A 24,756-nucleotide genomic window follows, 5' to 3' on the forward strand; every position below is an offset into this window, starting at 1 on the left:
CTCTCAGAATTTTTTTAGCGGGTCGCATGGGGATCGATAAGGATCACGTGGAGATAGACGTGGTGGACCGACATATGGGGCCCGCGTTCGGATGGAATGTCGATTCCATTTAACATCCCCGGTGGGTCCACCGCGTCCACCACGCGCACCGCGACGGAGTCGCGTAGATAGCTGCGCTAGGGTGATCAGGGACCCTCGATTGGGCAAGTAAGACGTCAAGAGCTTTACCTACCTTGATCAGATACCTTGCTTCAACCCTGAACAATTGAACCACAATCGGCCATCACCACCCCGCCTCGCTGGACCACACGCTGCTCTCTCTGCTCTCAGGGACGTTTCTGTCAATTGTTTGTTTCTTCTATAATATTAGATAGTCATTGAGTCTAGAGCCAAGTCATCGTCATCATCACCTCCAGCGTCATGGTCTACCACGGCGGCATGGCCAGCCCGCCACCGAGCGATGGCCTTGTTCCGGCATCGTCTCCTACCCTCCCCTCCTCTCCGCCGTCACGTATCTCTCGAAAGGAAAAGAAGAAGTCCATCTTGACGCCCCGGAAATTCCGTCGTTTCTTCACCCCTCGCGGTATGCCCTCCCAGATATCTCGGGAAAGACCAGCCCTCGGCGAGCTGCGCAGTCTGGCACTCAACGCTCAAACAACACCCCCACGATCCACCCCCCGCTTCAACGAACCGATATCGCCCACGTCGAACCACAGCAGCAGCTTGCTCTCCCCTTTTGGCAGCGAAGATGGTCCGAGGAAGCGGAAGCGGAGCGTCGTCAACGCAATACCCATGAAGTTGCCACCGTCAAGCCGCAACTCGAACACGAAGCGTTCAAGGACTCAGCTGGAGGACTTGAATGAGGACTACCCTTTGGGTCGGAGCCCCGTCGCGAGGTCACCGTTGGAACAGAATGAGAATGCCGGACTCGAGGATCACCCCATGGGCTCGCCTTCGCCCTCAGGTAGTCACACGGCAGTTTTGGGCAGGACGTATCCGACAGGACCTCAAGCTACATCGGACGAATTCGCACGGAGGCTTAGCTCCTTGACTGCCAGTAATTTTGCGAATGCAGGATACGAAGGTCTTCGGCCCAGGTCTACGCTGATTGACTATTTCAAGTGCAACCGGGCAGGGATTCCCGCTTCAAGTAGGGGAAAGGCCATTGCAGCTATTGCCAAGCTTCCCCTGCCGCCCAAAGATGAGCCGGTATGTCTGATTTCTAAAGATGTACGCACGCTTCTTATGCTTACCGATATCAGGTCGTTTCCGAGTACCGGCCTCTGCCCGTGATCAAGCTACGCAACCGCGGCTTTGGTGCTCAGCTGCTGCTCCGGGAGCAGGGCAGCACGCCTCGTCCAGGGCGTGAGCATCTCGAGTATCCTGCTTTTGGTGAGTCATTTGCCTACACAGAACAAGACTTTATAACTAACGTTCAATAGACTCAAGGGCAAGTACGGCATCCTTCTGGAGCCGAAGCACCGACGTCCACATGTGTAACGCGCATCTGACGCAAGCGAATACTATTCCTTTCAGTCTTGCAAGTTGTCACAGTGAGTATCCCCGAATCCTAGACCTCAGACTTCAACTAAGCCTCGCAGATGCCCCAATGACGGCAATTGGTGACGAAGAAGGCTTCATCCGCTTCTTCGATACGACCACAACCCCCTTGGGAGCGACACCTCGGACAAAGGTTGAAATTGTCATCCAGGCTCACGAAAATGCCATCATGGACCTCGCCTTTTCCAATGACGATCTTCGTCTGGCAAGTGCCTGCGGTGACCGCTCCGGCAAGATCTTCGACGTCATGTCGCAGACGGTGGCCGTGGAGTTGAACGGCGGCCACTTCCAATCTATGCGCCGTGTCGAGTTTCAGCCTGGTAAAGCCAACGGAAACGTCGTAGCCACATCGGACCGTGATGGCAAGATCCAGATTTGGGATCTTCGATGTTCCATGGCACCCGCCGCGGCCTTTTCCACTCGCGGTCCGGAGGGTATTGTGCACCGTGATAGGAACCGTGGCCCCCTCTGGGCTCGAACGACCAACACGCTCGACAATGCCCACGCCCGTACGGTCGAGAGTGTTACATCTCCTGCCTCCGTCACTGCTCTACAGTATATGCCCGAAGGTCGTGAGCACCTCCTCCTCTCCGCCTCAGAGGCGAATGCCTGCATCAAGCTCTGGGATACTCGGTACATCACCCCGCGCAACAAGGAGGCCGCGCCCCTGGCCGTGACCGCCGAACCGGGTACCCATCGCTGGCGCCCCTACGGCCTTACTTCTCTCGCGCTGAGCAGCGACGCGGCCCGCCTGTACGCCGTATGCAAGGATAACACCGTCTACGCGTACTCCACCTCGCACCTCATGCTCGGCCACGCCCCCGAACTCTCCCTTCGGCCACCGCGCCAAAAGGCCGGCTCCGCGGTGCAGGGTTTGTCGCCCCTATACGGCTTCAAGCACGATCTTTTCCATGTTAAGAGCTTCTACGTCCGTGGAGCCCTCCGACCGGTATCGACCTCCGGTACCGAGCTTCTCGCCGTCGGTAGCACGGATAAGTGTGCCATTATCTTCCCTACCGATGAGCGCGCCATGCGGGAGTACTGGGACATGCAGAGCCACTTGCTGCCATCGGAGACCATGTCCACCTCCTCGAGCGCCGCGACGTCCTCGTTCCATTCGAAAAACCTCAACGCTGGCGGAGCTCAGGTGCCCATCATTCGGAACGGAACCCCCCTCGTCCGCGGCCACCGCCGTGAGGTCACGGGCCTCAGCTGGTCCAACGAGGGCAAGCTGGTCACCATCTCGGACGACTACATGGTGCGCCACTGGCAAGAGAGCAACGACAGCCGCGACGCGTGGGACCTGCGTACCGGAGGCGAGTTCGGCGGCAAGCGGCACTTGGCTGGGTGGGCCGACGTCGCGGACGATTGGGACGAGGACTGCGACTCACACTCGGAGTGTTGACCCAAAGAAGGGGAGAAAAGAAAAAAGAGTCGTCTTGATGGGGGTTGTTTCCCTAGACGGCGAAGAGTCATGATTGGTTTGTCATGACGAAGAGTTTGATAGGTCCGCCTCACCGTCTGGCCTTTTTGTTTTCTTGTACGATTTGTATACACGCGTGAGGTAAGTTCTCTGGATCGGGGCGCGATGGGAGTTATTTTTTGAAAGCATTGGTATGGCGGTGATATTACATGAGACGACGAGCAAAAAAAAGGTTAGAGATGGGATGGGTTGGTTCGAAATGATTTGGAGTGTTGGCTTGGTAGCAGACAGCGCATAGCATCGCTTTGCATTGCATTGATTGCACGGAGGGCTTCTAGATACCATTGGCATTCGCGGGATAGGGAATCCCTTATACATAATGAGACATGTCAGAAAGCAGCATCAAGCATGTACTTGAAAATACTGCAACTTGTGAAGGACAACTTGGTTCTGAATGTGCCATCTAGCCGTCGTAGCCCTCCTGAGGACGCCGCAAATCGTCGATCACTGCCATGCAACGTCATAGGAGAAATAAAAGACCAAAACACCTGGAAATGCAAGTAGGGGGGTATCTAACGTCTATCCCATGCGGCAGGTACCCTGAATGGAAAAACGCTCCGAAACGCCGAGGTCGTCATGCTATGCTATCACAATGCCAGCCGTCTAGTCTACTATTCCTCTTCTGCGATGACCCCTTCCTTCATCGTTTTCCTTGCTAAGAAGAACATGCTGACAATCGCAGCTAAGCCCGCCACGATGATAATGTTAGATATCAAGGAGGTGGCAGAACGTGGCATCTGCCACTGACTATACGTCAAACCTCCTGCAGATGACGCTGCGTTAGCCGCGCCGTCGGCCGAGAACGTCTGGCCCTTGTCCTTTCTGTGTGGTACCGCGAGCTTCGGCTCGAATCTCATAGACTTGGAAGCCGGGCAGCAAGCGGGTGGCTGTTTCTCCAAGTCGCTCAAAGCATGCGACTCCGGAGTCTCACATGCCTTTTGCCTCGTATGCCTGGAGAGCCACGAATCAGATTTCTCGCTGTCCTCAGAACCCTTTGCGACTGAGGTCGTCTTCTCCCTCTTCCTGTCTCGAGCAACCGCGACGCTGTCGCGCAGACGGCCGCCGGGTGCCAATGATGCCCATGATTCCAAGATGGAAGCTCCGTGCTCCAAGTCCGTGTCGCACACATTGTCCAGCTGCCCAACGAGGAGGAGCATGTTGTCGAAGATGCAGACGGCCTCCTGGATAATGTCACGTCTCTGGCGCGGTGACAGGTGGTGCTCGGATTCCGCCAGCCGTTTCTTAAACTCTTTTTTGAGGTCCTCGCCGTCCAGCGCCGTCGCAAAGTGAAAAAAACTCAGTGGTAGAGAGTGGCGCATGTGTTTTGCGCCGACTTCGGCCTTCCCACGGTCGTCACCCCGCGACAGGTCAACCGGCGCTGCCGTGGGAGTCGCCGTGCCCGATGGTGGTGCGCGTACTTGACAGGGTATCTGCGAGGGTGGAATCGGCGACGGTATTTGCTCCCAGAATTCTGTACCCGCAGACTCGAGAGTTGCTCTGATGAAACGCCCACCAGCAAATAGGGCCATAAACAAGATGTACGAGTATGCCATTAGGACGTGGGGCTTCTTCTCAATGGTGCGCTTCATGTGCCTTGTGAACTCGGCAAGTCGTCCTGATTGTGAGACCGCGGCCAGTTGCTTGTTGACAACATCAGGAGCCCATCCGGTGATGGAACCAATGTCGGCTCGCAGCCGATCAGAGCGCATGAGCGCAGGTAGATACAGCGACGTCAATATCGACCGTGTTCGCTCGCAAAGAGCAGGTTGGTGTTGTGAGTTAGATTCGATATGAGCGGCCGATGTAAGGTCAGCTAAGTTTAGGTTGCAGTCATCATGGGCCTCGCCAAAGGTAGAAAGTTGAGGCGATTCTGCGATAGTCTTCCATAGTGACTCAAAAGTGTCGTAGATGGGCGTGATGTGAAGAAGGCCAGAAACGTAGAGGGAGGGATCTGCCGCACGAGGCGGGATGGCCAAGGGCAGGCGGGTAATGATTATCTTGTTAAGTTTTGCATGAACAGATCGGGTCGCGGCGGCGATGGACTCGGACAAGGGACGTTGTTTTTCTTCGGCCGGCGTTGCGGCTGGTGAGGTCATCGTCACGGGCATCCGCGCGGCGCCGTTGTTTGTCAAGCCTCCCGTGACGGAGAGGTGCGGCTGATGGTTTCTAGGAAACGTGTCGGAGACTGGATATGGGCGTGGCGTAGGTGGTGTACAGGAACCGGGCACCCAGTGTTTGCAGAGGAGAAGAATAGGACAAAGGATGCTTGGTGTAACACAAGTCCGAGGTAATGCGGTTGTTACTCGAGAATCAAGGTGTAGACAGGAGCAGAGACAGAGGGTAGGTAACCGGTAGTCCTAGAAGACTTGTTGTCTGCTGCTCCTCCTCAACGCCCCCTTGGCGAATGCAAGGCGTAATGAAATATAATGTAGAGGGACCTGGGAAAGGACAGAACGGACGGAAACCACAAACGGAAGCTATAGCGTCGATCCACAGTAGACTGTCGATGCTAATGATCGAGTGTCCCTCTCTCGTTTTCTTTCCATGGGAGAGGCTGAACCAGTGGCAGTTGCGCTTGGGTGGAGTGGAGGGTAGTAATGGCTTAGAGTAGCGGGTGGCAAACTTGAAGGGTAATATGGAGAAGAAGGCGGCAGTGTCAGAGCTTCTGCTGCTTCTGCTCTTCTGCTGGAGTGACCTCTGGTAGAAGAGGTCGATCGCCCGGGCCACCACGCATTGCAGCCATGAGGAGGAGTGAGCTGTCCCGGGAGCTTGGGTTTTCTGTTTCTTTTTGCAGTCGAGGATTCGGGTAGGTTCCAAGGGGATGGGACTAGTCTTGCTCGGAAAGATTCCACTTTGGTTGGTATGCAAGGTAGGTATCCGTAATGAAGAGACAAAAGTTAAAGATCCAAAGGGGACGGGGACAGGAGCAGGGCCCGGCAAACGGGGTTGGAAGAAGCTAGTCTCGGAGAGATGAGGTGGAAGAGAGGCTCGGAAAGCTAGTGCGCACCCCAAGCATGGAATCTTGAGAGTCAACTGGACTACATCGAAGATTGCATCGGGTGTTAGCCCGGGTCTGGTCTCGGGCGTATAGGATTGAAGAGTGGGGTGACGTCTGAGATGGAGATCGGAGTTATCTGCTGCCTCGCGGGAACTATTCCCCAAATCGATAGAAACTCACTACCTACGCTTTGTTATATCGCGTCAAGGTCTCGTGGACATGTAATTAGGAACTAGATTTTTCTTGGATAGTAAGGTAGAGAAGCGAGTAGAGAAGCGAAACTAAGGTACTGAGGTGGGTCACAATCACCCACGACTTCACAGCAAAACCACAGCCGGCTCAGGTATTCAGCGACCCCCGCCACGCTCGCCACGGGAAGGCAAATTCCGCCTTTGGCTCCATGTGAAATTCCCATGAGAGAGAAATGGAAATGCGGTTTGGCACTTTGGGTTTTCTACCGTGGAGCGAGCAGTAAACAGACGAGGTCAAGGAAGGGCGGGGGGCGAGGGATGTGGAGGACATCGTCACTGGTCAGGGTCAGGGGTCCTTTTGCTTTTGGTCATTCGCGGTCTCGCCCCGTAGGGCCACTTTTATCCATCGGGCTGGAATCTGGATTCGAATGGAGCATCTTCGCATTGACACGCTGCATGTCCGACACTTTCCCCGGTCCACTGTGGCTTGCCCGTCTACTCTGCTGTTCCTTGTCTCTACGGTGGCTTCCAATGGCTGTTCCTGCCCGCGTGCCCGTGTTCCTGCCTGATGCGTTTCCGTTCTTTTCAATGTCTCGGTCCCCAAAAGCCTGGAAGGTGGAATTGCAGGAGCAAAAAGTTGGCAAGACTAACGAGACACGGGCAATGCATCCTTGTGCCGCCATGTATGCTGCATTACCCTAGACCAGTGACTGGTGACTGGACCTTCTGCAGGAGGAAGCGCCCCAGCGATCGGCTTTCCTGCGGGCCATCAACTCTGGTAGGACCCGCGATGTCAAGCCACCTCATTCTTGCTGCCCGCGCCGACAGCAAGTGATCCCTTCCTTCTCACGCCTCTCTACCTACCTTCCCAATTGGGTACCTCATTACTCTGTCAGGTGTAAACATCCTTTTGATAGATAGTCACCAACTTTCTCTAAGGTACTTGCCGCTCCTTTGTTGCGCTATATACTTGCAATACAATCTCACAAGTCTGTAAAACAGCTTGCATGACTCTCCCTAACAAACCGCTTTCCCATGGTTTCCGCCCATCTCTCAGCCTCAATGTAACCCAAGACTCTCAGTCTTCGGTTATGCAGCATACCTCTGCCAAAAAAGGAACATTGGAAAAAAAAAAAAAACCCCCAATTCAAGTCATAACAGAGTTTAGCAATTCCCGCAACTCTATCAAAAGCAGGGGCAGGGCCCGGCAACAACCAAGGATCACACGGCTCAAGAATTTTGGAGCATTGAACTAGAGGCGGCGAATCCGATTGCACGGCTCGCCATGCGCCTGCAGATCCCCTCCTCAAATCAAGGAAGAAAAATATGCATCGTATTTTACAAAAACCCGTTATCGGATTCTGCAAAATCCCGTCTTGTCATGCTCAGCCGACCTTCCCAAACCCTAGTCACACCAGCTTACCTCGACGCGCTCAATCTTCAACAACGGACCATTCACCCACCATGGGGAACGGAAAATTGCCGCTCCTCCGAATCATCCGCTCATATTGGAATAGTGAATCCTTCCAAAGCATGCACATGTGAAATTGACGCCTGGTCTTATCTTACCAACTTGACCTTGAACAATCAAATAGTGAAGTCATTCGAGGGGCAGTTCTCGCGCGCATTTGACAATACGGTATGGTGCAAGTGAATCGTATTAATGACAACACTGAGCAGACTGCTCAGATTCACAGCGCGCCAGGGGAATTTCAACACTTAAAGCGCCGTACTCTGTATGTAAACGCCGTGGTCCATGCAACACGTCTATCCCTCCCCCGAGCGCCTCTCTGCTCTCGAATTACAGCTTTCTTGCTATGGGAATATCTTTGATCATTGCGAGGCTCCTCCCCGGGATCCTGCCTCGGGGCTCTTGTCGCTTGTCTCGTCTTCGTGGCTCTCGTTGTTGATGAACAAAAACGAGAGGAGCACCACGGCCGCGCCGACCCAGTACACCCAACTGGAGTACTGCGAGTACTGGATCATCTCGCCAATGAGCGACAGGGGAATCGTGAGGGACAGGCCGACTGTCACGACCAGCGGAGTAGTGAGCAGCATGGCATACGCCCACGACATGTCGCTGATGAAGGACGACAGCGAGTTGCTAATAACAATGGCCCAGATTTTGGCCGTGGGAGGGAATGAGAACTGTTCGTCATTTATTAGACATTGAAAGCCCACAGAAGATGAAACGGGCGTGTGGTGTGACTTACTGGCTCCATCCCAGTGAAATGCAAGATGAAGAACACGGGCCAGAGGAACACCAAGTTAAAGAGTCCAACCAGGCCGAAGAAGAGCGACATATTCACCCGGTCCTCGTTGCCAACCCGCCTCTTCATCACAGTCACGTAAAGTCCGTAGATGATGGCGCTCACAAAAGCCATGAGATCCCCAATGGCAATCTGCGCCGTCGTCTTGTGCGGGAACGACCCGCGGTTCTCGTCGCTCGACCCGGACAGGTCCACCGTCGATATCAGCACGATGCCCGTTAACGACGCCATCACGCCAATCAGCTTACGCGCCGTGAATCCCTCGACCCCCATCACGGCGCAGAAGACGAGCGTCCAAACACTGCTCGTCGAGTTGAGGATCGTCACGCTCCCGACGCTCGTGTACTCTAGGCACGCCGACGCGAAATAGTTTGCAAAAAACCACAGCATGCAGAACTCAAGGCTGATGATGGCCGTCTCCCGAAACGTAAGCTGCTCGACCCTTGTCGTCGTCTCGAACCTTTCCATCTCCAAGCTCGGCTCGTCATCGACCAGCAGACGTTCCCCCGCGACCGTATCTTCCTCGTCCTCGGTCGTCTTGAGGTCCTTGCCGTATCTCTGCTCGTTCCAGACCACCATCGCCTCGCGTCGTAGACCCTCGAAGCCGTGCTGCATCAGGAACCGCACTAACATCGGTATCAGAGACACCGCGAAAATTGACGTATTCATATACACCACGAAAAAGGGCTTGTCGTAAGAATGATCTGAAAAGATGTACTGCCAATTGTCAGCTGCGCCAGTCCACCGCAAAACACCATGGCCAACTCACAGATGCCAAAAAGTTGGATATCGTCCACAGCAGCACTGTCACAAGCAGCAACGAAATGCCCAGCGTCCGCCTCGCAACGCCGCCCAACCCCATCTTCGTCTGCCACCCAGATGACCGCACTGTCGACCTCGACCTAGTTGTAGACGCGACCGAGACGCTCAGCCTGTCGGTGCTCGAGAACGACCTCCTCGGAGGACGGTCATGATGCTCGGGTGGTGCCAGCGCGGCGGGCAACATAGGCTCGGTCGGTGCCATTTTCGTTTCGGGATTTCGCGCTTCGTCGTCGCGCGCGTCGTCGTCGCGAGGTAGGTAGACGGAAGAGGAGTTGCGGGATCAGGAAGGGTTGTCCGCCTTCAGGTAGTCCAAGGTCGCCGTCGACGCTGCAGGCATTTGACCACGGGGAGGGCAAAAACAGCAGCAAACTCTCGAAAAACCTCACAAATAATCGCGTTTGAGGGGGACGGGCGGTGGCCGAAAGTCCTGTCGCTCAACTCGGCGCATGTGCAGCACGGCACGATATGCCGTCCGCCAACTGTTTTCTCGGGCCGTCGAAGGTTGATAATGACGATTATGGAGCGGTTCCCTGGAGAGCAAAAGACCTCAACAAGGCAAACCCTCGAGGAAGCCTGGACGAGCTTCTTGACGTGGATGCGTCGTCCGGATTTTTTGCTGTCGTTGGAGCGTTTACTTTCAAGGGATTCGTGTCAATGTGTTAATTAAGGGTGTTTCTTCAAGGTTGAGTTTCAAAGGCACGGGCGAAAATACCCCCTGTATTCGTCCCAAGTGCCGGCAACCAATAGCGGTGAGTCGATTGCATGCCACTACGTCTCGAGTCTCAGCCTCCCTCAGTAAGGTAAGGCAAGTTAACAGGATGAGGATCTTTGCTGTGCTTGCTAAATCCTGCCTAGAGCACGAGACGCAACCTTTTGGTCCTCTAGGCTGCCGCCGCTGGACAAAGCCGTGCATGACGCCGCCCGCAAAGCTTACAGAGAGCATAAGTTGCCAGGCCGGACTTAGTGCCGGTCTCCGGCTTGGAGCTTTAGCGCAACCTCGGATCCATTCTCCTCAGCGGAGTCTGATGACAAGACGGCAAGAATGATCCGTCAGCTCGGGCCGGTGATGATCACAGGTTGCAGTAAATGGATTCTCTCCACTGCTCCGCGCTTGCCAGTTGAGATGAAAGGTTCCCAGTAAGGCATGTTTGCCACTTCCAGATCCTCTCGCCCAGAAAGAACCTTACCTTCCAGGACGGTTGCAGGCAGGACAAGCCATTTACGACGCAGAAGCGGCCACTGGCATCATACGAATAAACCCTGGATCAAATTCCAATAATAACCTCTAAACACCTTTCGCACCAGTACAGGATATGCAACATCAAGCCAAGGCCAAAAAAACGATATGTGGAAAGGCCATTGGACTAAACATAATGCGAGTCGGACAGGGCCTAATACTGTGTGCCGCCCACGTCCTCGATTCGCCCAACATCAACCAGCTGCTTACCCAATAGCAACTTAGCACGAACATCCGTCCCGGGGGTTTTCGATGGGGATGTTGATGACGTCCTGGTAATCGCCGCTGAATTCCTCAGACTCCTCCTGGGCTAGGGCGTTCCGCGCAATGACTAGGTGATGAAGTTAGTATTCCTGCTGCCACACGCTTATGGTACAGCACCAACCTTCGAATGCCTGCTCAACGTTGATAGCCTCTTTTGCGCTGGTCTCAAAGTAGGGAATACCGCCCTTGGATTGGCAAAAGGTCATGGCGCGCTTGGTCGAGATCTACAACACCATTAGTCAACTGTACAGGAAAGAGCCGTTCTTGCGCACTCACCACTCTCTTGCTTTCCTCAACATCAATCTTGTTCCCGAGAACGACCTAGTCGCTCGTCAGCATCGATTCGAAAATTCTAGCGTGAACCGGCCACTAACAAATGGGAAGTTGTCCGGGTCCCGCGGCGACGCTTGGATCAAGAACTCGTCCCTCCAGCTGTCCAGGGCGTCGAAACTCTTGGAGTTGTTGACATCGTATACGAGCACGCAGCAATCGGCGCCGCGGTAGAAGGCGACACCCAGAGACTGGAAGCGCTCTTGTCCTGCCGTATCCCAGAGCTATCGTCCGTCGTCAGCTTGTCCGGATTGTTGATGAATCGTTATGTCTGTCTAATCCTACCTGCATCGTCACCTGTCGGTCGTCGACGAGAACCTCGCGCGTCAGGAAGTCGGCGCCGATTGTGGCCTTGTAGCTTGCACTGAACTTCTTGTTGACCTGAGTGAAACATTCAAGTCAGCGCCAGTCTCCTCCGGGTGTTGCTAGGCACGCGGACACTCACATATTGGTTCATCAGACTCGTCTTGCCGACACCGCTGTCGCCAAGGATAATGACCTGCAAGAATACGACATGGTCAATTATGCCGCGCCACGACGTGATGCAGCGCTGGATGAGAGCCCACCTTGAGGAGGACCTTCTTTCTCGATGACATTTTGGATCGAGAGCCTCGCCGGAGGTACGTGTAGAACAGGGGATGGTCAAAAGTGTCGGCGTCAACAGTTGGTCGGTCTACGGAGTTTTACGAAAGTTTCGGTCGCGGTTGGGGTTTCTTATCGGTTCGGATGTCAAAGTGATCGAAAACGGACCGGTGTCTTGCGGTCAGGGGTGGTTGGTTGGTGTCAAGTGCTGGTCGATAGACCGATTGACGGAAAGTGATGGTGGAGGTTGACAGGGAAGCAGGCGGTACTGAGAGCTACCGTCACATATCCAGGTTTCAGCCTATCAAAGAGCTGCCTCCAGTGCTGGGTCTAACCAGGAAGGGCTCCGAGTGTCTATCGTCAGGTGCGTTGCTGCTGTTGTCATTGTGGCTGACGTAACATGGAACTTGATGAACCTAGAGCAGGCCAGCAAGGCGCTGCTGGTAGTGAACGACGGTGCTCAATGCACTGTACCTTGGTGAACTCAACGCCGCTCCAGCCACACATTCCTCATCAACTGAACGACCCGTGGACGCGGACGGCCCAGGCGAACTGAGTTCAGCGGGAGCACGCCCTCATCACTTGGAATTCCTGCGAGGACCAAGACCTCCCACCTCTAGTCGCACATCACATGTATGCTGGGGGCAAACAAACCGCAAGACTACGTCTGTTGCCCAGCATGCGCTGATGGGCCTTTTGACACTCACCTCACCCGATCCTCATGGCGGATGAAGAAGATCTCCTGACCAAGGTCCACGGCCTGAGCGACCTCGAGCTCGCCGCCTTCTTGTGCCTGGTCAACCGAGAACACTGCATCGTCAGCACTCCGCCCGTCGCCCTCAATGAGCTCATTGAAGAGCTCCAGCTTGTGAGCGCACCTGTTGTAGCCGTCCCGTTTTCCACGTCACTAACCTACAGCAGATCGCGACCAAGACCTTTGGTCTGACGTGCGCCGTCGTGGATTGCACTCCGCAAACCACCCTGGAGGACTTTGCATCCTCCATCCTCATAGCGCAGTCGCCTGCAGCAACCAGATCAGGTTCGCCGCTGCGCACCCGCACCGACTCCTACTTCTACTCCCGCGCCGGAATCTCCCCATTGACCGCCGTCAACGCCTCCAGCCCTACCGCCCCCGGCGGCGCTGCCGGTTCTTCCATCGCCAACGTCATCCTCGCCCGGAACCTAGACCGCGCGCCCAAGGCGGTGCAGATTCAGGTCCTCGAGCTCCTACGCACCCGCCGGATCTTCACCCGCACCTCCGTCCAGACCGCTCCCAAGCAGTTTCTCTTCGTGGCTGCGCTGGCTGCCGAGAGCGGAGGCAAGGCTCACGTCACGCTGCACTTGAACGACTACTTCTTCATCGCGCACTGGCACGACCCCGACGATGGCTTTGCCAACCTGGACGAAGCCTACGAGGGTACCAACGATGCCGAGACTGCCAGCACCGAAAGCGTGGTAAAAAAGAGCATCAACGAGGAGGCGATGGCGGTCAGTGAGGATCCCCTTTTAAGTGAAGGTGTAAGTGAACATTCGCGAAGTGTTCGGTCTTCTGGGAGCTAACTTTCTGTAGGACATCGCATCGCTGGCTAAGCTTAGCCGAGAAGTGCAGGTCAATGTGGACGTGCTGCGCTATCAAATGAACATTGTCACGTATATGAGAATGCACCGCGCGGTTGCTGGCGGCATCGAGCCAGTTGCTACGAAGCACCTCGACCAGCTGCTCAGATGCCTCGCCCCCTTGCACCGCCTGAACTTTGTGACGCCGGCTCTCGTTCACCTGGCCATTAGGAAAGTCTACTTGCATCGGATCCGGATTGTGCACGCAAAACAGGAAAGGAGCATGCAGTGGGGCAGCCAACTAGAAGCTATCGAGTCCATACTGGAAGGGGTGGGTGCCGAGGACGTGATCGAAGACGTGATAAGCATGGTGGCGGCACCGCTTTGAAAGGAATTTCGGTTACTTTTCCCGCGAGCGTAGTTGATTCTAACAAGTGGCTTCGCCTTAACGAGTCTTTATTCCTGATACCCATGGAAAACCATTCGAGACATGGCACGCCCGCCGTTGATCCGTGTACTGATGCGTCTCCTGCATCCACCATGTAGCCTTCATTGGTCTCAAATACACTTATTCGTAATCGAACATTCCCATTTCTGTCGTGGAATTAAAAATCTATAATACTGCAAGCCAGCCAACGCCAGGGGAGGCTTGCACAATCTTGTCGCGAGATAGGTCACTGGTCTAGTTGACCTGGTTCACTCTGCACTTCCAGCCGGATCCGGGAGAAAGGAGTGGCAAGCTGTGACACGTTAGCTTCTGCATGATTTCTCAATGACTGGTCAAGACTCACCTAGCACCTAGGCACCAGCCCAACTCGTTGCCCTTAATTTTCTTGGCAATCTTGACCTCACGGTCAATGGGCATCTCGTAGCCGGTGTGGAGGAGAGCCATCATGAAGTTGAGGTCGAGGCAGTGCTCAGGACGGTCCTGCAACTCCTTCAGAGCACCAGGAATGCTGGCGAACAAATCCCATGACTTCTCACCGCCACAAACAGAGTTGGCAAGGTCGTGCATCTCGCGCAAGGTGAAAGAGTCAGGCATGCCGAGGGGTTTGGTACGATCGTAAAAGTAAGAGAAGATGTAGACGTCCTCGCGGCCAAAGGTCTTGGCCAGTGACGGCTGGTGGACACCGTTGAAAGAGCAGGGTGCAAGCTTGCAGTTCTCTTCCTTCTTCAAGATCTTTTCGGCAAGGTTGCGGCACTGAGCGGGAGCGGGCTGGGAGGGACCGGTCATGTTGAAGGTCACAGTCTTGCCGAGGGGGTGCTTCTCATCGAGCTCGACCTCGACCTCTCTAACCATGCCGGGAGCAATGCAAGGGTGGATGATGGGCTGCTTGACCCAGCTGTCGTCGGACTTTTTGCTCTCAAAGATCTCCTCGATCAGCTGCTTGTGCACGGCCTTGCGGGCGCTCATCAAGCCGTATCCCAGGTGAGAGTGCTGGTAGAGCTCAAACTTTTGTCCACCAAAGGCCAGGTCGTACTTGTGGTCGCCCTCGGCGAGCTTTTCCGGCATGCCTCCGTCCGCAGCTCCCTTGAAGGTGGGCTCGAAGACGATCTGGGTCGAGCCACCACCCAGATCGAAGACGGCAGCAGTGGGACTCTTGTCGGGGCCGCCAATCTTTCCGAGGAGGTAGTTGGTGGTGATCCAGGCGTAGACACCTTCGTCGGCGCCGTCCATGATTGCAACTCCGTTATCTTCCTTGGAAACGACGGGGAAGGGGTACTTGGTCTCGAGGCGGTTGCGCACAGCAGCAAGGATCTTCTCGGCGTTCTCAGCTCCAACCATGCGGAGTCCAGCCGTCGCTTTCACCGCGACAGGACTGCAGGACTTGAGCTTATCGGGGACGTTCGTCATGGCAACCTCCATCAGAGCGTCAAGAGAAACAGCAGCGGCCTCAGGGTCGTCCTTATACTTGCTGAGACCACCAACAGACTTCTCCGTCATCTTGAATTCCTCATGCTCCAGCTCGGGGGTGGCGCCGCAGTTGTTGAACTTGTAAACGTGGATCCTGGATCCCGTGCTGCCGGCGTCGATCATCAAGACGTACTGGACGATAGGCTTAGACTTGGAGCTGGACTGAGTGCACTTGTCGGTGCCGTACGAGGCATCGGTAGGGACCTGGCCACCAGCGCCGCCTTTCGATACTGTCAGAAAGGTGTTAGTACGGACCCGTTGGTGTGGAGATCAACAAGTCATCGCATACCTCCGCCATTGTAGACGTTGACGCCTCTAGGAGACAGATACCAGAAGAGAAAGACGACGAAGAAGGCAATGGCGCCCGTCCTCATCCATCTCGTCTTCTGTGCTTGAGACATATCTCTCAACGCCGCAAACAGGCCAGTATTCCGTTGAGCAGGTGCAAATCGACCTGGCTTTTCGTGTGGATCTCGCGCAGGTTGCTTCGTCGGCAGCGACACAGATGTTCTTCGCATTGGTCGCGTGTCGTTGGTGCTTAGGGGAACACAAGGTAATGCATTCACGAGGTACAGCGCCGTCAGGACGGGACAAAGGAGTGGACTGGACTGAACCGAGGGCCGATTACAAAGGGAGCAGCACGGGGCGACTCGAGGAAACAAAAAAGTGCGGATGGCCGAAAGAAAGAGCGGACGAGATGGGACGGTGGCACAGGCCCCGGAAAAAAGTGCAGAAGTCGTATATGTAGGGAGACGTCGTCCAAGGGGGGTGAGGAGATGCAAGGTACGGTGGCCTTGAAGGGGGTTCAATGGCAATTGCAGATTTTCTCTTGCCTGAGAGGCTATCAAAATCCAGACATCCCTGTCTTGAGCTGGCAGTTTGTTAATCTTGGGTGCGCCAGCGGGGACAACGCGAGTCCACTGAAATGCTGAACCAGGCGTCCATCCCGTCGCGTACACCTTAATGGCCGGCTCCCTGATTAGGGGGCGGGGCCACTGACTCCCTGCTACGCCCCCTAAATTGCGCAGCCGCTCCTTCACATTCTGACTATTCCTTGACACTTGCTCTGCAGCTTACCTACCCGTGCTACACCTTACCTTAAGGTAAGGTAAGATAACGTGTCTCTCGAAAGACACATTATCGATAAGCAAGTGGACTAAACGCCACGTGTGGCGCTTCCTCCACCGGATCCGACACTGTGACAGGACCCTGGAAGCTTCTCGTCCAGTGACTATTACGACTACGGCTTGTTGCCTCCGGCGTAGCGATTATTTGAACGACGTCCAGGAACAGGACTAAGAGAAAAACCAAAACCTCTGCGAAATAAAGCTTGAATCATATCTTGCACCTGATCCGCTAGCAACACAGCCTTTCCACTCTTCGACTTGATCGCAGCACTTTCCACTGTAGACGTTGGATCCCTGTCTAGGCTGAGCGAAGCCTCTCGAGATGGATGTCCATCTCCTAACATACGATCTGTCCCGCGGGCTTGCACGGCAAATGTCTCAGGGCATGCTTGGATTTCACCTCGATGCGATATATCACACATCCATCCAACTCAACGGCCGTGAGTACGTCTACGATGGTGGCATCGTGGACATTACTCCAGGCACGTCTCATCTGGGCCAGCCCATGGAGCGGATTTTCCTTGGAAAGACAGAATTACCTATGGAGGTGATTGAAGAGTTCCTGGAATCATTGAGACCAATATTTACAGCCGAGGTGGGCTAAAATTGCTCTTGAGTTGATCATGGCTAACCGACCTCCAGGCCTACGATCTGTGGAAACACAACTGCAACAACTTCTCAGACTCGTTTTCTCAGTTCTTGATTGGAAAGGGCATCCCAGAGCATATCATCAAGATGCCTGATGCTGTACTCAGCTCTCCGATGGGCAGGATGCTCATGCCTCAACTGAACCAGGTCATAAACTCCAACAGACAAAATGGTTCAATCCTTGGTATCCAGAACAATCCCACGCCCCAAGGCTTCGGATCAGCGCCACATCCCACAACCCCCCGGGCAAGTATCAGGATTGTCAGTAGCTCTCAAGAGCTGGACGCCGTCCTTGATTCTGCAAAAAACTCATGTGCTGTTGTTTTGTTCACCTCCTCTACTTGCCCTCCTTGCAGGGCCATCTCACCCGTCTTCGATGAAGTGTCCGCAGAGGCAGGCAGCAAGGCTACGTTTATTAAAGTGGACGTTGCCCAGCTCACACCACTTCCTGGGAAGAACTACCCTCGAGCAACCCCGACATTTATCACGTATTTGCACGGGGAAAAGGAGAACGAGTGGGCAGGTGCTGATCCTGCTGCTCTTCGAGGCAACGTCCAGCTCTTGTTACAGATGGCTTGGCCTAGGCATCCTCACGAGTCCCTCAAACTTCCCAACTTTTCCAACCCAAATGCAAAGCCAGTCTTGTTCTCGAAGGTGCCTCCACTGGCCAAATTACTCGGCAAGATGGGGTCGGCAGCAAACGAACCAGCCGTGCAGGCGACCAAGCAGTTCATTGAAGCCCGCGATAAGCAGGGTGCTGCCGCCGCCATGCTCCCGAACATGGTCGAGTTTTCGGGGTTTCTGCAGGCATCAGTGCAGTCGTTGCCCATCGAGATTCTTTTTACCATCGTCGACTTGTTCAGGTGTGCGCTCGTCGACGCAAGGTTTAGCGGCTACTTTGCCGAGGAAAAGGGGCACGCGGCTGTTTTGGCAATCCTCAACCTCGTCAACTCACGCAGCGACTGCCCGTATGCCTTGCGATTGGTCACGCTGCAAATGGCGTGCAACTTCTTTTCCACGCCGCTCTTCCCGGAGGAAATTCTTCGAAACGAGACTTTGAGAGCACCAGTCATCCAGCTGATTTCGTCGAGTTTTTTGGACGACAGCCACAATAATATTCGCGTGTCCGCTTCGTCCCTGATGTTCAATTTGGCACTGTTCAGCAACAAAGCAAGACGTGAGAAGTCGGGAGATGTATTGCCAGATGGCGATGCGGTAGAGCTGGCCGCATCGGTGTTGGAAGCCATTGGACAAGAGGAGTCTTCGCCAGAGGCACTGCAGGGCATGCTTCTCGCACTGGGCAACTTGGTCTATTGCACACCAGGTGACAGTGAAGTATCGGATCTGCTAAGGACGATGGATGCGGAGGACACGATTCTGGCCAAGAAGAAGCAATTCCCAAATGAAAAGATCATCATAGAGGTGGGCTCAGAGCTTTTGGGCAAGGGGCTTAGACGGCCGTAAGTCACCAATGTAGAGATACAAGTCATTAGACTACGTGGCGTTCGGTGTTGACACCGTCATAGAGGTGCCGAATGTTTACTAGGTTTGCGTTTGCAAGGCGATTTGTTTACACCAACGGAACACGAGTGTCTGTCACCTGATTCTTCCACAATACACCGGCAGCGACGCCGTTTGACGCATCATTGTGAAGAGACGGTTCTTCCTCCGTCTTGCAAAAAATTATCACACGCTCGATACAATCTCTTTTCCCTATTCCGCTGTTTCTCTGTCACCAAAAAAGCAAGTCGATGACGCTCCGGAAAGATACGTACTCGTACCCCTACATTCCTACCCCAGGTATACAGCACACCGCATAGCAAGTGTGGCGTCACTGCCCTGGCAACTCGGCCCCACCAGCTGTCCTCCCAATTGGGCAACCGAGTAAACAAGCCCGACCGCCTCATGTTGGGATGTGGGCTTCGCAACGGCAACGATACCACGCAATTTTGGAAGACCTCAAGCAGACCCTTTGTGGATTGTCTCTCGATCATCGACTGCTACCGCCAGCGGTTTATGAGATGCCGGCTCTCTACTCGTCTGCTTCAACCCCGTCTCTGCGGTCGCACGATGGACCGGTCAGAATGGACGGGGGAGGCAATGTTCGAGTTGTTGTCCGAGTGCGGGCGTTTCTGCCCAGAGGTACGTGAAAGACTTACTGATGTGGTGAGGCAGAGAGACTGACGAAGAAAATCCAGAGATCGAGCGTGGTGCCGAGTGTCTAGTAGAGATGGACCCCATCACCCAGCAAACGACGCTTCTCGTGCCTAACGACAACGACCCTGCGAACGCGAGAGCAAAGACCAGAAAGGTTATCGAGGAAAAGAGCTTCACATTTGACAACTCTTTCTGGAGTCACGACCTTAGTGACAAGAATTATGCGCACCAGGAAGACGTCTACAACAGTCTGGGCGAGGAGTTTCTCGACCACAACTTTGAGGGCTATCACACATGCATCTTCGCCTATGGCCAGACGGGTTCCGGAAAGAGTTACACCATGATGGGAACGCCAGACCAGCCGGGCTTGATCCCTCGGACGTGCGAGGATCTCTTCGAGCGAATCGAGTCCGCGCAAAACGAGACGCCCAATATTTCCTATAACGTCAGGGTGTCATACTTTGAAGTCTACAACGAGCACGTCCGCGATCTGCTCGTTCCGGTTGTGGCCAATCAGCCGCCGTACTATCTCAAGATCAGGGAGTCACCGACAGAGGGACCGTACGTGAAGGATCTGACCGAGGTGCCTGTACGCAATCTCAATGAGATTTTGCGATACATGACCATGGGAGACAGATCGAGAACCGTTGCCAGTACCAGAATGAACGACACGAGTAGTCGCAGTCACGCGGTTTTCACCATCATGCTCAAGCAGATCCACCACGACATGGAAACGGACGAGACGACAGAGCGGAGTTCGCGTATTCGGCTGGTCGATCTGGCTGGCAGTGAACGTGCCAAGGCAACGGAGGCAACAGGCCAGCGGCTTCGTGAAGGTAGCAACATCAACAAGTCGCTGACGACCCTCGGTCGAGTGATAGGAGCGCTCGCCGATGCCAAGGCTGGTTCGAGAAAGCGCAGCAAGGACGTCGTTCCGTACCGGGACTCGATTCTCACGTGGCTGTTGAAGGATTCGCTCGGAGGCAACAGTAAAACGGCAATGATTGCTTGCATAGCGCCGTCAGATTACGAGGAGACGCTGTCGACGCTTCGCTACGCAGATCAAGCCAAGCGCATTCGTACGCGCGCAGTTGTCAACCAGGACCAGATTTCGTCCGCGGAGCGCGACGCCCAAATCGCAGCTATGGCGGACGAGATTCGAGCCCTTCAGCTATCCGTTTCGGAATCGCGACGACGGGAGAAGGATACCAAGGACCAGGAGGAGAAGCTTGAGGAGTACCAGAACCACGTTGCTACGATGCAGCGCATGATGGAGGAGCGAAGTCTCGTCGCCGAGGGCAAGATCCGCAGCCTACAGACGGAGAACGAAGCATTGCGCCTGCATCTTAAGCTCGCGCTCGAGAGTCTGAAGAACCCGATCCCGGCCGTCACGATTAAGCCACCAGAGGCCGAGGAAGCGGAGGACGAGGCTCAGAGGGCCAAGTCGGCGGGTCTCGAGGGCAAGGAAAATGGCGAGGACGCCGAGTCATTGTACGACGACTCGGACGATACGGCGTACGACTCGGATGTCATGGAGGATAATGCCAGCGACATGCAGGAGTACATGCGCAGCCTGCTGAGCGATCTGGGCATGTTCCGGCGGAAGATTGGAGACGATAAGGAGCGCTGGGTCGGCGAGAGGCCGCCCGTTGGAAGCAAAATGAATATGTAGTGTGGAAGGAGTGGGCAAAAAGCTCGACTATCGACTGTTATGAAGCATCAAGACGATAATGGTAAGCATGGTGTTTTGGGAGTCTTCTTGTCCTTCGGGGGTTATAGTATTTCGGAGACAGAATCCATAGTTTGCAGGCAACACCTACACATGGCACATGACTTAACACGGCCCGGCCATGAACTGAGCAATGCAGTAAGGTAGGTAGGTATGCACCAATCACAGATTCCTTTACCCGGGACACGTTAGACTTTGTTGCGCACGTCATGATTGAAACTCGTAGGAACACGATGCGGGCTGTCAGATTTCATGGAAAGTGGGCGGGTGTTCTTCGCCTAGCACTTGCATCCCAACCAGGGGATCCATTCAGGTGGTGCTTCACAAATCGAGCCGCAAGATGGGAGCATGGAGAAGGGCGCGCGAGGTCCGTCGGGGCCGTTGTGTGCCGCTGGCGTTGTCATTAAAGGTACGCAGTCGATGTTATCCATGGGGCCTAGTTGCTGCAAATGTGTAGGAACGTCAAGAGAAGAGGAGGGATGTCGTTGTTAGGGTTTGACTGGTGAGAGGAGAGAAGGAAAGGAGGCAGGGATCAAGCATCCGGAAGAGACGACGGCGATGCAAAGCCGGTGAACTTGCCAGGGGGAGTTTCGAGACAACGATTTGGTTCGTCGACGACGGGCAACGTGCTCCGGAGCTGTGGCCATCGAAACTCTGACGTGAGAGCCCCCCCTTCCCCCGTCTGCGGTCTGTGTTGAGTGTCAAACCACGCAAGTTTGTCATTCCTAAGAAATAAATGCACCAACGGCGTTCAAAGAGTTGGCAGGAGATCTAGGCGGATTTTGTTGGCTGTGCCAGTTCCAGCGGCTTTCGCCACCGCAAGTGAATGTAATTCGTTTGTTTCTGCCATGGAGATTGGTTTTTCGCTTTCTCTCTTTTCGGTTTACGGATTTGGGCCGTTGAAATGGTATTGGACGAAGTTTGATTTTTGTTCCAGAGTACAGTTCGGGTGCATCGGGTGCAAACGTCGTTTGGTTATTTAGTTTTCTTTTCCGGGAAAGCCACCTCTCTTGGATTGCAGTCGATTGGCTTGCCGTTGAAGTTTTGCATCGTCAACGAGTAGATCTTTCGTGAAGAGTTGATGTGCTGGCCAAATCATGATCTACGGCGGCTCTGGCCGTCTTGCAAAGCAGAGGGATGACTTCACAATGGGCAAAATTGGAAAAAAAGAAAAAGGAAAAAGCCGCCGACAAATTGGACCAGGGACCCAGGGATCTGGTGCAAAGTTTGAATGGGCATAGTCGTGCGCGGGAGAGTTCCTGCACTTCATGCCGCTACCTCTCGAGGCGGGGAGTAACTCAAAGACCCCAAAGGAGACAGACGGGTAGTTGGTTGAATAACCAGCTAATCAAAATCCGGTTCCTGCAATTTCCTGTTCCTGAAATCCATCTCAAATTCTTTTTTTGGCTTTGGGGTGTTTCCCGTTCGACATGCGAGTGATTTCCAGAGGGTTGCCGAAAGGGTGAGGAGCGCGAGAAGGTAGAGTGAACGGGTTGCCGGCTGAACTGGGCGTAAAAGTCGACTCTGGGGCTCGACACCCGTGAGGGTTTTGATAGCGTGCGTAAGTGAGACTATGACGAGTTGTCCGTGAGTTAATTGATCTTATGGGTGCGTCTCATTCTCCGCCCCGTTTGATAATGTTGAGCGGCTCAGACGTTGCGGACGGGGCGTCCAGGGTCACAGCTGGATACGGTGGCATCCGGAGTAAGGCAGCGACTGTAACCGACCAGATTGCTGGGTTCCTACCTAATTACCTACTTAATCACCCAAGGTATCCTTACGGTTTTCTTCATTTTCTTCCACGGTACTCCGTAAACGTGTCGTCGTTGCCATATTCGCATCTTACGTACCGGGAAGCGCGACTCGTCGACAGGCAGGTGCTTATCAAGGTGATGTATCCGTATCTTGCCTCGCTCGGATCAGCTCCCCTTCGACCATTTAGAAATCCGCAGGGAGCTGGGCTTTCCAACAACGTCTGCGCGTACGGCGTACCTTGCATTCCCACGGCACATGCCTCGTTCCTGGTCCCTGTTCCTTGATCTCGGAACCCCCTGCTACCCTGCTAATTTGCAATGTGCTTGGTCTGGCATACGCTGCACTCTCAGGAACCGAAAAGAACAGCTGTATCCGGACAGAGTGCCACGGTCCATTGTCGACTACACCCTTGGCACACGGCAACCTTCCTTCTCGAACATTGAACCTGAACGTCCGGTCTTTACTCCCCTTGCCCACCCTCGTCGCCGCGTCCTGTTACTGGCCGCGCCGGCGACTCAATGTTTCAGGCCGGTAAGATGTTCCCACCAAAGTTCTACCATCCATGGCCCCTTATACACTACTCTCTGAGTCTCTGCACAGTCGGAGTCGCCGCCCCAGCCGTTCGCTCACCGGCCCTGGGTCTTCCAACGTCAGTCGGTTCCAGTGTCTCCAGACACCACAGTTAGATCGGCACGGACGGCCGTGATAGTAGCCGCGGAATGTCACCCAGGGCCCGTCCGTACGGCAGTAGGACGCCGTTGCCGTTTCGCCTGCCTGCCTCATGTGCGCAGCGGGCAGGCTCCTTCCACCACCTGGACAGCAGGAATCGCGTCCGAGACGTCCTCATTCGCCCGTACCTTACAGACTGTTATGTACGTACACCAACATTGTCCAAGCACTCGGACGGTTCGTGTACCGTCCCGTTCCCCCTCCCCCGTCGAGACTCTGCTCACTTCTCACTTCCTCCTTTCGGCACCCATATGCCATTGCAACCAAGACCAAGGTCCCCTGCCCTGTTGCGCTTCAGACCTCAGATCAGAGGGACTATTGACCGGATTCCGAGGCTCCACGCCCACCCTCTAATTATCCCCTTGAACGCGGTGCGTAAAGTGATCAAGATCCCTTGCTCTTTGGAATCGCCTGGAGTGAGTGTCCCGAGGTCCCTGTGCCCCTCTGCAACGTACCTTTGCCCTCCCTGCCTTGCAAACTGTACTCTACACCCTGAAAGAGGACCGCCTGTTCAGTGTTGAGGTGTCGCCGGCCATGATGAAAGATGGGATGAGATGAGATGGGCAGCTTCTTGCTTAATATCCCTACCTCGCCACAGATTCGTCCCCGAGGCTCTTCTCCCCTTCCCTCTCTACCGCCTCTCCCTCGGTCACCGCCTTGTTGTATCTTCACGACCCTTTGTCACCAACTCCCTGAATACCATCGTCGAGTCATTCAGAGTTGCAAGGACCCGAACCTCAACTGTAGCCGTTCCATCTCCCCGTGTCTCCAAGTCTTAGGTATCCTTGGTCCACCTCTGTCCCTCGGACTAATTGACACTTGGGAGGAACACGACCGGAGTCAAAGCAAGCTGTTAGACCAGGGCATCTGTTCCAGACAACCAAATCTCCCCTCCCCGCGTCACCTTGTCGTTGTCTACAGATACCCCATACAGACTCCTGTATCTGTCCTCACACAGGTTGCCCAAGAAATCCACCAAACCGGTCCTTTCATTGGTTATTCCAGAACAGCCCCAAGCCCCTCCAGTCTCCACGTCTCCTACTGGGCCAACAACCACCAAAAGCACGCAGAAAAACACCAACCAGCACCATCAACAAACGACGCCGGCCCTAAGGCACTTAAGCGTGCTCCATCCCGTCAACGGCCTACCCACTTCTGCCCCTCGTTGCTACATTAGGCGCCGCCGCGCTCCACCCAGCCAACCAACAACCAGCGACCCAAAAAAGCAAGGCTCCAGTTGTCACTGTGTCCCTCTCTTGGCCACGCCCACCCGACCCCCGATCCCCGACGAGGTCCAGCAACCACGCAACATACGAGCCTCCGTCCGACTGACAGTTCATCTTTTGGACCGAACACTTGCCTCTCGACTCGACACCTCTTTCCGTCCCGCTGCGACTTCACT

At 54.7% G+C, this 24,756-nt stretch overlaps 7 protein-coding genes across 7 annotated transcripts; 3 read left to right on the plus strand and 4 right to left on the minus strand.

The window, feature by feature from the left end:
• Positions 1-420: 420 nt before the first annotated feature.
• CORC01_08776 (WD domain-containing protein) lies at positions 421-2,965 on the plus strand (the record flags this gene model as incomplete). Its single annotated transcript, XM_022620406.1, has 4 exons — positions 421-1,209; positions 1,263-1,392; positions 1,443-1,553; positions 1,602-2,965. The coding sequence occupies 4 exons, from the start codon at positions 421-423 to the stop codon at positions 2,963-2,965; spliced, it is 2,394 nt and encodes a 797-aa protein (XP_022473085.1).
• Positions 2,966-3,654: 689 nt separating this feature from the next.
• CORC01_08777 (uncharacterized protein) lies at positions 3,655-5,139 on the minus strand (the record flags this gene model as incomplete). Its single annotated transcript, XM_022620407.1, has 1 exon — positions 3,655-5,139. The coding sequence occupies one exon, from the start codon at positions 5,137-5,139 to the stop codon at positions 3,655-3,657; it is 1,485 nt and encodes a 494-aa protein (XP_022473086.1).
• A 2,926-nt stretch (positions 5,140-8,065) lies between these two features.
• CORC01_08778 (uncharacterized protein) lies at positions 8,066-9,526 on the minus strand (the record flags this gene model as incomplete). Its single annotated transcript, XM_022620408.1, has 3 exons — positions 8,066-8,380; positions 8,446-9,219; positions 9,272-9,526. 3 exons carry the CDS (start codon positions 9,524-9,526, stop codon positions 8,066-8,068), a joined length of 1,344 nt encoding a protein of 447 aa, XP_022473087.1.
• Positions 9,527-10,782: 1,256 nt separating this feature from the next.
• Positions 10,783-11,751, minus strand: CORC01_08779 (Ras-like protein Rab7; the record flags this gene model as incomplete). The annotated part of the gene is made up of 7 exons (XM_022620409.1): positions 10,783-10,892; positions 10,947-11,049; positions 11,102-11,146; positions 11,200-11,379; positions 11,441-11,536; positions 11,601-11,654; positions 11,722-11,751. The coding sequence occupies 7 exons, from the start codon at positions 11,749-11,751 to the stop codon at positions 10,783-10,785; spliced, it is 618 nt and encodes a 205-aa protein (XP_022473088.1).
• A 707-nt stretch (positions 11,752-12,458) lies between these two features.
• Positions 12,459-13,682, plus strand: CORC01_08780 (uncharacterized protein; the record flags this gene model as incomplete). Its single annotated transcript, XM_022620410.1, has 3 exons — positions 12,459-12,605; positions 12,659-13,255; positions 13,308-13,682. 3 exons carry the CDS (start codon positions 12,459-12,461, stop codon positions 13,680-13,682), a joined length of 1,119 nt encoding a protein of 372 aa, XP_022473089.1.
• Positions 13,683-13,976: 294 nt separating this feature from the next.
• Positions 13,977-15,727, minus strand: CORC01_08781 (GDA1/CD39 family protein; the record flags this gene model as incomplete). The annotated part of the gene is made up of 3 exons (XM_022620411.1): positions 13,977-14,034; positions 14,086-15,439; positions 15,499-15,727. The coding sequence occupies 3 exons, from the start codon at positions 15,725-15,727 to the stop codon at positions 13,977-13,979; spliced, it is 1,641 nt and encodes a 546-aa protein (XP_022473090.1).
• A 982-nt stretch (positions 15,728-16,709) lies between these two features.
• Positions 16,710-20,813, plus strand: CORC01_08782 (kinesin motor domain-containing protein; the record flags this gene model as incomplete). The annotated part of the gene is made up of 3 exons (XM_022620412.1): positions 16,710-16,883; positions 16,979-18,444; positions 19,160-20,813. 3 exons carry the CDS (start codon positions 16,710-16,712, stop codon positions 20,811-20,813), a joined length of 3,294 nt encoding a protein of 1,097 aa, XP_022473091.1.
• Between the last annotated feature and the right edge of the window lie 3,943 nt (positions 20,814-24,756).

Source organism: Colletotrichum orchidophilum (genome assembly GCF_001831195.1).
Source record: "Colletotrichum orchidophilum strain IMI 309357 chromosome Unknown Scaffold_76.1, whole genome shotgun sequence".
NCBI lineage: Eukaryota > Fungi > Ascomycota > Sordariomycetes > Glomerellales > Glomerellaceae > Colletotrichum > Colletotrichum orchidophilum.